General features: G+C 47.6%; 1 protein-coding gene across 1 annotated transcript in view; it reads left to right on the top strand.

Moving 5' to 3' along the window:
- The first annotated feature begins 2362 nt into the window (after nucleotides 1-2362).
- The window catches only part of NSD1 (nuclear receptor binding SET domain protein 1), a 284356-nt gene continuing 274032 nt past the window's right edge, over nucleotides 2363-12686 (top strand). Inside the window, 3 exon segments of the mRNA XM_075344528.1 lie at nucleotides 2363-2771; nucleotides 3237-4111; nucleotides 11459-11582. Coding sequence (XP_075200643.1) covers nucleotides 3254-4111; nucleotides 11459-11582 — 982 coding nt within the window. The 5' untranslated portion in view covers nucleotides 2363-2771; nucleotides 3237-3253.

Genomic DNA, 12686 nt, shown 5'->3' with positions numbered 1-12686 from the left:
TAGTTTTTACCCGACGTAAGTGACGCATTTTGCCTCGTTTTAGGTGAGTTTTAATGTGTTTTTTCCAATGTGTTTTTCTTGCATTCTGGGGTCCAAAAATGGTGCAAAAAACGCTGACAGAATTGATACGCTGCAGATTTATTTCTACACCAAATCTGCAAGGGAAAAAAGCAACATGTGCACAATTCAGAATGCTCATTGACTTTGCTGGTATAAGGGTTTGCAGGCTGTTTTTTTTTATTCAAAAACGCATAAAAAAGTGATAAAAACGCACTGTGTGTACACAGTCTTACAATGGAAAAATAATCCACTATATGAGACCCGGGCAACATGCAGCAACTGGGTTGTTCTAGCGCAGCCTACAGAATGGGACAGCTAAATGGCTGTATACAGTCTCGTCCCGCACCGTAACAACGCTCCTCGCCTGGCGTCTCATTCTCACCGATATCTGTAACCTGAAGATGTAGATACCAGTGAAACAGAGATGGAACAGGGAGCCGTCAGCTCCTTCCTCCATCATTGATCCTGTGTCTGAGTGAGAGCAAGATGGCGGCACTACATCGCTCCAGCACATAGCGGGGGCACATATATAACATTACACAGCACATATATAACATTACACATCGGGGGCACATATATAACATTACACAGCACATAGCGGGGGGCACATATATAGCATTACAAAGCACATAGCTGGGGCAAATATATAACATTACACAGCACAAAGCGGGGGGCACATATATAACAGTACACAGCACATAGCGGGGGCACATATATAACATTACACAGCACATAGCGGGGGGCACATATATAACATTACACAGCACATAGCGGGGGGCACATATATAACATTACACAGCACATAGGGGGCACATATATAACATTACACAGCACAAAGCGGGGGGCACATATATAACATTACAAAGCACATAGCGGGGGGCACATATATAACATTACAAAGCACATAGCGGGGGCAAATATATAACATTACACAGCACAAAGCGGGGGGCACATATATAACAGTACACAGCACATAGCGGGGGGCACATATATAACATTACACAGCACATAGCGGGGGGCACATATATAACATTACAAAGCACATAGGGGGCACATATATAACATTACACAGCACAAAGCGGGGGGCACATATATAACAGTACACAGCACATAGCGGGGGGCACATATATAACAGTACACAGCACATAGCGGGGGGCACATATATAACATTACACAGCACATAGCGGGGGGCACATATATAACATTACACAGCACATAGGGGGCACATATAACATTACACAGCACATAGCGGGGGGCACATATATAACATTACACAGCACATAGGGGGCACATATATAACATTACACAGCACATAGCGGGGGCACATATATAACATTACACAGCACATAGCGGGGGGCACATATGTAACATTGCTCCAGCACATAAACATTTTTTCCACATTATTTTTATTCAAAGATCTACTGGTTAAAATTATCTCTGTGTGTGCACAGCCCTGTCCTCTGTGTGTGCACAGCCCTGTCCTCTGTGTGTTTGTGTGCACAGCCCTGTCCTCTGTGTGTGTTTGTGTGCACAGCCCTGTCTTCTGTGTGTGTGTGTGTGTGTACAGCCCCGTCTTCTGTGTGTTTGTGTGCACAGCCCTGTCTTCTGTGTGTGCACAGCCCTTGTGTGCGTGTGTGTGTGTGTGTGTAGCCCTGTCTTGTGTGTGTGTAGCCCTGGTGTGTGTGTGTGTGTGTGTGTGTGTGTGTGTGTGCGCGCACACAGCCCTGGTGTGTGTGTGTGTGTAGCCCTGTCTTGTGCGTGTGTGTGTGTAGCCCTGTCTTGTGTGTGTGCACAGCCGTGGTGTGTGTGTGTGTGTGTGTGTGTGTGTAGCCCTGTCTTCTGTGTGTGTGCACAGCCCTGTTGTGTGTGTGTGTGTGTGTGTGTGTAGCCCTGTCTTCTGTGTGTGTGCACAGCCCTGTCTTCTCTCATCTTTCCTACATGGATCCGTTCTTTGCACTCCTCCTGACATCAGGCTTGGTAGCCATCGGGCTCCAGTGCTAGTCACTTCTGGATATGCTCCCGCCGCTGCTCGGAGGCGACAGTCACACACAATGGCCTATAATGCAGCCACATTTGGGATCTATTGCAGCACCACCATCACCTCCAGCTCCTGAGGTAACCCTAGAAAGCGGGGGAGTTGCTGGTTGTGCAATTGTCCTATGAGCCGTGTGCGGCCAGAGCAGAGGCCTAGTGCAGGAGCCGGGCCCCCTCTAGGTGGCTGCCTCCATGACAGCACAGCTCATGTTTATTCATTAGGACAGGACATGCTCTGAGGAATGGCCGACACTAGTCAGCCATGTACACAGCACTACAGGCCGGCTGTAATGGAGACAAGGTGTGAGAGTGACGGCCACCACTCAGCAATGTGCTGGAAGCAGAGGGGACAGGCCGCACCCGAGCCGCCATTTTTATATTGTCTGTGCTCTTGCACTACCATAGAGCCCTCCCCAGGAGCTAACTACCCCTGCCCGTGTGTGTGCTGCCCCCAGTGCCTGGCGAGCAGTGCCACCCCTCCCCCACAGCAGTGCAGCCTCCCGACGACTACCCCAGCTGCCTCCTGACTGCAGCCTCCCCTCCCCCACGCAGGCTCCGCACGCCCTCCGTTCTGAGGCAAGAAAGCAGCCAGCAGTGGCCGCTGCGTGCAGTGCGGCCGGGGGAGGTAGTGCAGACCGCTGCGGGCCTAGCGCTATGTGATGAGGGGCAGGCGCACGGTAAGGCCGGGGGGCAGACCTCTCCATCCTCCATTGCTGCATTACTCCGGCCGGGGAGCTGCCGCACACAGCGGAGGTGCCGGCCCGCCATGCAGACGCGTGCTGGCGACGTGCGGATGTGTTTGGCGCTGCTGTGTACATAATGCAGGACAAAGCCGGTCCTCGGGATTAACCCGGCCGGCGCCGGCGCTCGTATGACCTGTGCTCACATGGCGGCGCGGCGTACCGTGCTGCCCCCTCCTTCTCCCTAGGCACAGCCTGCGCTCACCGGCAGAGCCACACACTGCTGCTCATGTAGGCCTCTGCTGGTGGCTGCCATTTTGGCTAGAGGACGTGATTGCACTTGGTGGGTATGTGCTCCATGCTGTAGTGGAGCTCGGGATGGTGCAGCCTTTGTATGTGAATGTTTGGCATCCTCCATTGTTTGGCTCCTGCCTCCTGCTCATGTGTCTTTTCTCTGCCTAGGTTCATGTCTGCACAGGATGGATGAAGCCTGTGATCTAGGCAGGCTCAGCAGTGCTCCCAGCTATTACATTGATCCAGATGCTCCATATAAAAGTGGCCGAAACCCAGAGCCACGGAACGGCTGCAGCGTGCCACTGACTCCACCGCGGCCGAGTCCTCCACCGGGGTATGGGCAAGATCCATCTTCTCATTACATTCCTCTACGAAGGCTCCAAGACATTGCCTCCATGATGGATCTAGAAAACCTGAATGGATCTCACGACATGAAAAGACCAGAGCCAAACTCCCAGCCGTACTTCTATAATAGTGAGCCGGCCACGCAACCCGCCAGACCCGATCCCAACCACTGCTATCCAGACGGATCCATGAAGATCACTAAACCCTTAAAAAATGGCATGCACCCTCCCGACTCTTATCACATGGAGCACGAGTATAGCTTGGATCCCATGAATTATAACCTAGATGAGCCTGAATTTGGTATGGCATTGCCGGTGTATGGACAACAGCCGCCAGTGGTGGAAAGTATTGGAGAAACTGCTTCCAAAATTGCCACCCCTCTAGGTTTTGATGCAGAATTAGAGGATTTAGTTCCTTTAGATTGGGGGGATGAGGCTGAGAATCCAATTAATAGTAAAGGTGGGGAGCAGAAGACTTCTTTTTTAGCGATGATTCAAGATCCCGATATTCCAAATGGATCTCATGCCAGTACAATGTCTGACAATCTGTTATCTCCCACGCAGTTGGATGGTAAGCTTGGTGGCCAAAGTCCACTTTCTCTGATGCATGCTGGAGACGAATCAGTATCTCTAGAGGAACATCTCGAAGACTTTGATGGAAACCATGATTTTTCATCTGGGAACTTGGAAATGCAAGATGTAAGCAAAATCTGGGATTTTGGGAGGGATTTAGTTTGTTGCTTGGCAAAGAAAACACATGTTCAAATTGTTTTATACTTTGCAGCTTCGAAAGGTTGTTATACCAAGAGGTGCCAAAGGTATGGAGGCCTAGATGGCTACATAGGTCCTCACTGCTATATTGTTGAGGGTCTGACAGTTGGCATACCTCCAATCAGCTATTTGTAGGGGTCACAGCGCTTCCCGAGTGATGCACCCCTTCATTGTTTACACGGCCTGTACCGCACAGCTTTTTATTTTTAGTCGCAGCTTTGTACCATTTAAATAAATGAGACGGATCTGCTATACCAAGCATTGCCGTTACTAAAAATGGGAAGCTGTGCCGCACAGAGCAGCGGAAATAATGAAGGGGGCATGTCGGTATGCGGAGTGCCGTGCCATACAGACAGCTGACCAGAGAGGTGCCAGTACTCCGACCCACATCAATCTAAAATTGATGATGAATTCTACCCTATGCTCAGTATATATACGTGGTGATTATACTGGCATTCAGTGAGCTTGTGCTTATGATAATAATCTTTATTTCTACAGCGCCAACATATTCTGCAGCGCTTTACAATTCATATATGTATAATATTCATGAGGCAGATTTGTATAAAAATTTTCTATATATAAATGAGGTCATAATATAGAGCCAGACGATATGGTGGGCACATGGCTGCTGGTAAGACAAAAGTGATCTGGCCATTGGAGTTTGTGATGGGCAGAGTTTCAGCTTATGTCCGACTGGCTGTACCCTTATGTAGCAGTGTAACAGCCTGATGAGGCTCTTGTTATAGCGCTATTACATGACGATTTACATCTTGAAAGGGGTATACATAATAAGCAATCTATGAATCAAGTACATGTTCTATCCGCAATTTTCACAGATTTAATAGGTATGAAAGTCATTGGTGCTATTCCCATGTCCGTGGATTTTGTTGTGTTTTTTTTTTTTTTGCAGACTATATGCACGTCTGGAGATGTCTGTTAGGCCTCTTTCATACGTCCATGTTTTCGGTACATGTGACGTCCGTTTTCACACGGTCGCATGTAGACCCATTAAAATCACTGGGCTTGCACAAACGTCCGTGTTATGAAATGGACACTGTGTCGGTGTGGAGCACATCCGTGTCCGTGTGTACTACACAGCGACATGTCAGTTGTTCTCTTGTAGCACTGATGTTACACGGCCCGGACACTGATGTAATCTGTGTGACACAGGCCTAAGACACACGGCATGAAAATCAGAGCGAGTGCAATGCGATAAAACATCACATTCCACTCGGACCAGTATCTGCCTGTGTGTCAGCACCCATGAGCAATTATTTTCTCAGCTCTAATTGGACCGAGAAAACAATTGCAGCATGTTGTGACTGTAATGCGTTCCTGGTTTCTCTCGCACCCATTCAAGTCTATGGGACGAGAGAAAAATCACACAGCACTCGCAGTACACCGATGTAATGCAAGTGCAGAGCGAGAATGGCAATAGCCGGCAACGGAGGAGAGAGGGAGAGAAATCCCTCCCTCCCCTCCTCAACACTGACGCTCCCCTCCTCAGTGCCGGCCCAACCCCCGCAGCTGTGGTCCGATCGCATGATCGGACCTCAGTCGCAGTGACACTCGCATGACACTCGGCTCCCGCTGCGCTGCCAGCGTGAGCCTAGTGTCATGTGATGATCGCATTAGTCTCCTGTGTGGCCCCGGCCATACCGGAGAAAACGCGTGTCTTTGAAATAACGTGTTTTTTTTTTTTTTTGTTATATACTCTCTTGTCTTTAGCGCTGCTGTTACTTGCTTCCGGGCCCATTCATTATCCTCATGAATGTTCACTGCACTGTGGACCCGGAAGCAACAGCAGCGCTGGAGACAACAACAACAGAGACAGGTGGGTATAGTATAGTTCATGCTGTCTGTGTACTATGCGGGTGTCGCACAGCACAGGGACAGCACACCTGCGCAGCCACACCACGGACCATGCAAAACGTGTGTTTTGCACGGACATGTGAAAGAGGCCTTATTGATCGTCGTCCTAGATGAAAATCGCGTGTACACGTCAATGAAGCTGTGAGGATCAGGCAGCACACAGTTGTCAGCGGTGGATGGCATCAATGTACAATCTGTGTGCTGTCTGATTAACATTGGAATGTTTGTTTGTTAATACATAAAAAAAAAATCACTGATCAAGACCAGATACTGATGAAACTGACTCAAAATATTTTGAGTCAATGTGAAAAATCAGATTTCTGAATGAGGCCCAAGGCTGCATTTGTATTACTTGTTTTTGTACAACAAAACAAATGGACCGTTTGGCTACATAGGCTGCGTGCCCACCATCCGGGTTCACAGCTTTTGGATGCAGTGTTTCGCTGCTTTGTACAGTACAAGCACAGTGGATGGGATTTCTGGAACCCTCCCCGCAGTGAAAACTGAAACCACAGCATGTCAACTCTTTGCTGCGGAGACGCAAGCGTTGCACAACAGGGAGAACAGAAAAGAGACTGCAACTGCCTGAGCCTGTATCATGGGCACAAACAGCAGCAGTCTCCTGCAGAGGAGACTCACTGCCCGCAGGTCAGGACCCGCCATGTCCAGGACATAGCAGGTCTTGATCATGTGCACATACTATGCACGCTGTATCTCTGTTTTGACCACAGAATTTCATCCTGTGGTCACAGAAACACAGCCTGGGCTCAAAAAACGCATCCAAAAGAACATGTGTTTTTGTCCAGTGTGTTTTTTGAAGTGAGATCTATGCCTGGAAGAGCTCAAATAACGCTGGCAGAAATGCAGAAAGAAATGACATGCTGACTCTTTATGGTCACCATAAAAATGCAGCCGAAAAAAGCTGCAACGTGCGCACAGCAAAACTGAAATCTCTAGACTGAGGAAGGAAATGCATGCAGCACCCAAAAATGTGGCAAAAAACAGTGCACATTAGGCCTTTTTCATCATTGAGCTGAAAAAAAAAAAAGCAAAAAACCCCCAACAAACATCAAGGCTGTTCACATTTAGTGGTTTTGCAGCAGGTTATTTTTTTGCTTCAAATGAATGGGGGGAAAAAAACACTCTGAAATACCGACTTGTAAATGTAATCCCTTTTAAAAGGTTCAAGTTTACAAGGAAAAAATAAGCAGCATGTTCATGAGGTTTCAGAAATATCACTTTTGCTGGTACTATAAACCCACATTATTTCCATATCCGCACGCACTGTGTGACCAAGCCATACATAATACAGCTACCTTATTGGAATGAATATCACAGAAAGGAATAGGAGTATTGGAAACTGCATAGGAAGGCGAGCTGCACTGTTGGTGTGACTCCCGAGTGGTGGAAGCACCATAGCTCCCTTGCTGAGAAGTATCCGTTAGGCCGGTGTCACACTTGCAAGTATCTCGCGGTGCATCACCCAGTATGGACTCGCACTCTCCTGACAGGAGCGAGTCAGTTGTATGCTTCTCTATGCAGCTGAGAGGAGAGTGTGAGTCCGTGCCGGATGATGCAACGCGAGACTCACGCGTGTGACACCGGCCTTACTCGTTCATTTCTGAGACTCAGACGCAGCATATCGCAGCTGTACTCTGCTTTTTTTACTTGTTCCTCATCTGGTGGCCGGGCCCTAGATGCAGCCATTCCCATACCTTGGTCAGATTTACAAGTGAAAATCAAAAATGAATCGTTAAGATCAAAAAATGATTTGAGCCCATTTCTGGTTTTGGGTCACAAATCCATTTGAAGGGTTAGAACACTATAACTGCAATCTTCCAAAAGCAATGCTACAACAGGCTGTGTAATTCTGCTGATTCTCTACATGGACTTCAATGAGGCAGAGCTGCTACACAATTTCGTGGACATTTGTGCCATTATTTTTTGGAAGAAAGCGGCCATATTTTTTGAATAAATTAAAGTGAACCTGTCAGGTCCAATATGCACCCAGAGCCACGAGCAGTTCTGGGTGCATATTGCTATTAGTTTCCTAACCGTCCCTATATACACTAGCATAGATAAAGGGCTCTTTAGAAAGTCTTTCTAAAGATCTTTTATCTTATGCTGATGAGTACGGGGACTAGTCCCAAGGGTGTTATCCCCCCGACTAGCCGCCCTCTTAGCATGTGAGTATGCCCACAGGGGTGTACTAACATTCTATTCAATTCAGCATCACCAGCGGTGCCGCGCATACCTGTATTCGCTGTGATTGTGCTTCTGAATGCTGGGCACTTCCGGTCATGCGCAGAGTGAAGCCAGGTGTACACGTCCCGGCTTTAGAGAGGTCTACTGCACATGACCGGAAGTGCCCAGCATTCAGGGATTAGCAATATGCACCCAGGACTGCTTGTGGTTTTGGATGCATATTGCACCTGATAGGTTCCCTTTAAAGGGAACCTGTCACCAGATCTCCCCTTCCAGACCCCAAAAAGAACTTTATAAAACTTGGCCGTTATGTATGCTAATTACCTGTGTTGGCCAGATGGGCGGACTCATTTTCTTCTCCTGTCCCCCCTCCTGCCGCTGATCGCTGTCTTCTTTTCTTGATTGACGTGATGACGCCTCCGTCATCATCCTCGTTGCATTTTCAAATCTCGCGCCTGTGCAGTTCTCTCGGCTCGCGCAGGCGCAGTTATGGTCGAGATTATGGTCGGCGCTGTGCATGACCTCACCAGCGTCATCCTCGTACTCGACCATAATCTTGCGCCTGCGCATTAAGCTCACCGGCGTGAGCGAGGGCAGCTATGTCTTCTGCTCTGCCTGCGATATGGCAGAGCGAACTGCGCAGATTTGAAAATGCAGCAAGGCTGATAACGGCAGCGTCACCACGTCAATCAAGAAAGGAGAACCGCGATCAGCGGCAGGAGGGGGGACAGGATCAGAAAATGAGCCCGCCCATCTGGCAAACACAGGTAATTAGGGGTCTGGCCAAGGTGCACCTTCATAGAATGCAGCCCAGGAGCTGCAGAAGGTGATTCTTTTTAGTTTAATAGGGAAAAATCTGGTGACAGGTTCCCTTTAATGTGTTTTTGTACTAGTTCAGTATTTGCAGCAGATTTATCTTCTCCAAATACTGGAGTGTTGGTGGGGAAAATGCTATGTAGAGATTAGTGAATTCAAACTGTAAAGTTTGGGGTTCATACTGAACGACATGACCAGCACAACGCGTTTCAGGTGAAAGCACTCACCCTTAATCATGATGTTCATGATTAAGGGTGAGTGCTTTCACCTGAAACGCGTTGTGCTGGTCATGTCATTCTTTGTGTCTGCATGATAAAATAAAGACGTGATTTTTTGCCTGAAGAGCTGGACATCCTCATCTTTTGCATTATTTTGGGCTGTGGCAGTGCCTGTCCGTGCTCCAGGACGAAATCAAGACTGAGCTTTTTCCACGGTGAGCTGATTCATACTATTGAATTCATACTGAACACTGGCTGTCCCCGTCTCTGACTCAAACACAGACTTTAAGAATAAAAAATGAAATGTTTGTGTGCAGTTTGTATGTAACCACTTGATCAGGGGGCTCCGGTACGCCCGGTGCTCAGCTGTGAAGAAGTTCAGGACAAGTCTGGGTCTCGAAACAAACTTTTAACTAAAATCCAGGCGAACTCAAACATGTGTGTCCGCTCATCTCTAATGCTGTGTAAAATGTTTTTTGGTGTGTTTTTGATGCTATTCCCCCCGCCCCCACCTATTCATTTGAATGGGTGGAAAACGATGCACATACGCTGAAAGAATTGGCGTGCTTGAGAGCTGAATCTGCAAAGGAGAGGTGAGTATGAAGCGATATCAGAAATCTCATTCACTCATCCGTGGTGCTGGGAAAAAATGGACGTGTGTGTGTTGCATGGACACCCAGTGAACAGCCACACAGGTTATAATGCAGTGTTCCCCAACTCCAGTCCTCAGGAGCCACCAACAGTGTAGGTTTTCAGGATTTCCTTAGTATTGCAAAGGTGATGATTCCAACTCCTCCAATACTAAGGAAACCCTGAAAACATGCACTGATGGTGGCTCCTGAGGACTGGAGTTGGGGAACACTGTTATAATGGGTACGTCTGGTAACTATGAAAGAAATGGATGGTACACAGCTTTGTGAAGGAGGACTTATCCTGTGGGGCTACCATTTTATTGCATGTGTTTATTTGACTGTAGTGTTTCTATAGAAAGACTATTGATTTAAAGGTCCAGTCACACATAACGAGATCGTTACTACGTCACAGTTTCCGGATCGCTGGTGAGATGTCAGTCATTTTCCCAACGACTTTAGTAACGATGCAGCGACCTGTATAACGATCTCGTTAGTCGTTGAGACCCTGTCACACAGCAGCTATGTAACGATTCCGACCTCGAATAGGGGCGTAGTGTTTGACGCTGCAAGCCACGTAGGCGTGCATATGAGTAGCCTTTTCCACACCCCTCCGCTCCGATTGGTGGCCAATACTGCATTCTGATTAGGCGGCCGGCCTAGAAAGTAACTTTGTATCGCTTCATCCTTTGTCCCTTTTTGAGCCTTTGAGGATAGAACCTGCGACTTCAGCTTCGATCTTAAAAGCAAACAAGCAATCGGGAACAAAGTACGAATGAATCTGGGTGTAGTGGCAGGTTCTATCCTCAAAGCAAGGCTCAAAAAGGAACAATGCATGAAGCGATACCCAATCAGAACGCAGTACTGTTCTCAGCGCCAATCGGTGCAGAGGGGGCGCGGAAAAGGTGACACAACTACACGCCTACGTGTCACACTTTAAGTTGTCATCTAGGTCGTTAACGAGATCGTTGATAGGTGTCAAACATACAGATCCATCCTGTCCAGCAGGACTCCAACGAGCCAAAAATGGTCCAGGAAATGCAGCAACGACCAACGATCTCGCTGCAGGGGGCGGATCGTTGGTACGTGTCAAACATAACGAGATCGCTGGTGAAGTCGTTGTTTCGTCACAGAAACTGACGTAGCAACGATGTCGTTAGCGATCTCGTTATGTGTGAAGTGGCCTTTATAGAAAATGTGTCATTGAGCAATACATAACGAGCAGACACGTCTGAGATCATTCATTAGGTGGTAAAAGTGACCTGTCACTGTGACTAGTGGTACCACGTCTGAGCCGTGGAAGGGCAGGAGCACAAAAAACTCCAATTGTTTGCTCTTTTGTCTTTCTTCCATCTATTTCATACTGTGCTCTTACTATACTTATTCTCTATGGCTTTATTCTCTGTACTGTGATTCAGTTGTGGGTTTTCACCGTCCTTGCTTCACGTGACCTCAGATTGCCTCTGCAGGATTTTTTGGGCTTTGCTGGAGAACTTGTTTTCATGTTAAATGCATTTTATTCCCTCTCTAACCAGAGACCACCAAGGGAAAAATCACCTGCCCCCATGTTTGAAGAAGGTGATGTTGTCTGGGCAAAATTCAATAGACGCCCGTGGTGGCCGTGCCGGATTTGTGCCGATCCTCAGCAGGATGTCAAAGGTAAAGGTTTATTTCCTATTATCCTAGTTATATTATTGTACTTGTGTTCAAAACCTTCATACCATTAGGAACTTCCATTATTTGTATAATAGTCGTGTCGTCCACTTGTTACCCACATTGCATCACTGTATATCTGTTGGCCGTGTGACAGGTTATTACAGCTTAGGTCTTTTTCTCATGAGAGGTGTTTTTGTTTTTTGTCCTCGAGTCTTTCTACTATCAATGTGACATCATTTTTCTCATATGCCAAAAAACAAGAGCACGGTTTCCAAGCCTTTCCTAACCATTATAGACAGAAGAACAGACAGCACTGGCATGTAACATAGATATCATTTTCATCAAAATTGGCCATGTACGTGATCCAGACAAAAGCAGGCACAAATGCTAAGACTGTCTTATGTATTCTACATGTAGAAGAGTTTTCCCATTTGTGAAGAAAGTTGCTGCTCTCTTTTCCAAAATTGGGACTAAGCAAATATGACTTGTTTCCATGGTGATGAGTGGTCCGGAAAAGCAAGCTAAGCTGACCTAATAGCAAATGTCCACTAGTGGGTGCAAGGAGAATAATAATAATCTTTATTTCTTTTTCGCTCCTAATTGGGAGACCCAGACAGTGGGTGTATAGCTACTGCCTCTGGAGGCCGCACAAAGAACTACACTTAAAAGTGTAAGGCCCCTCCCCTTCTGGCTATACACCCTCCCGTAGGAGTACAGATTCCTCAGTTTTAGCTTTGTGCGCAAGGAGGTCAGACACGCACGCATAGCTCCATTGTTTTTAGTCAGCAGCAGCTGCTGACTATGTCGGATGGAAGAAAAGAGGGTCTATACAGACTCCCAGCATGCTCCCTTCTCACCCCACTTATGTCGGAGGTGTTTGTAAGGTTGAGGTACCCATTGCGGGTACGGCGGCAGGAGCCCACATGCTGATTCCTTCCCCATCCCTTTTTACAGGGCTCTGGGTGAAGTGGGATTTACCGGTCTCCAGGCACAGAGACCGTGCTCCATCTACAGCCCCTGGAGAAGATGCTGGATGGAGCGGAGTACATCAGGGACATGGCCCTGCTTCCTCAAGGTACTCTGTGTCCCCGTGTATCTGGCGCTCAC

The sequence above is a fragment of the Anomaloglossus baeobatrachus genome, chromosome 4 (genome assembly GCF_048569485.1).
Source record: "Anomaloglossus baeobatrachus isolate aAnoBae1 chromosome 4, aAnoBae1.hap1, whole genome shotgun sequence".
In the NCBI taxonomy this organism is placed as follows: Eukaryota; Metazoa; Chordata; class Amphibia; order Anura; family Aromobatidae; genus Anomaloglossus; species Anomaloglossus baeobatrachus.
Note: the sequence above shows the minus strand (reverse complement) of the source record. Positions and strands in the feature narration are given on the sequence as shown.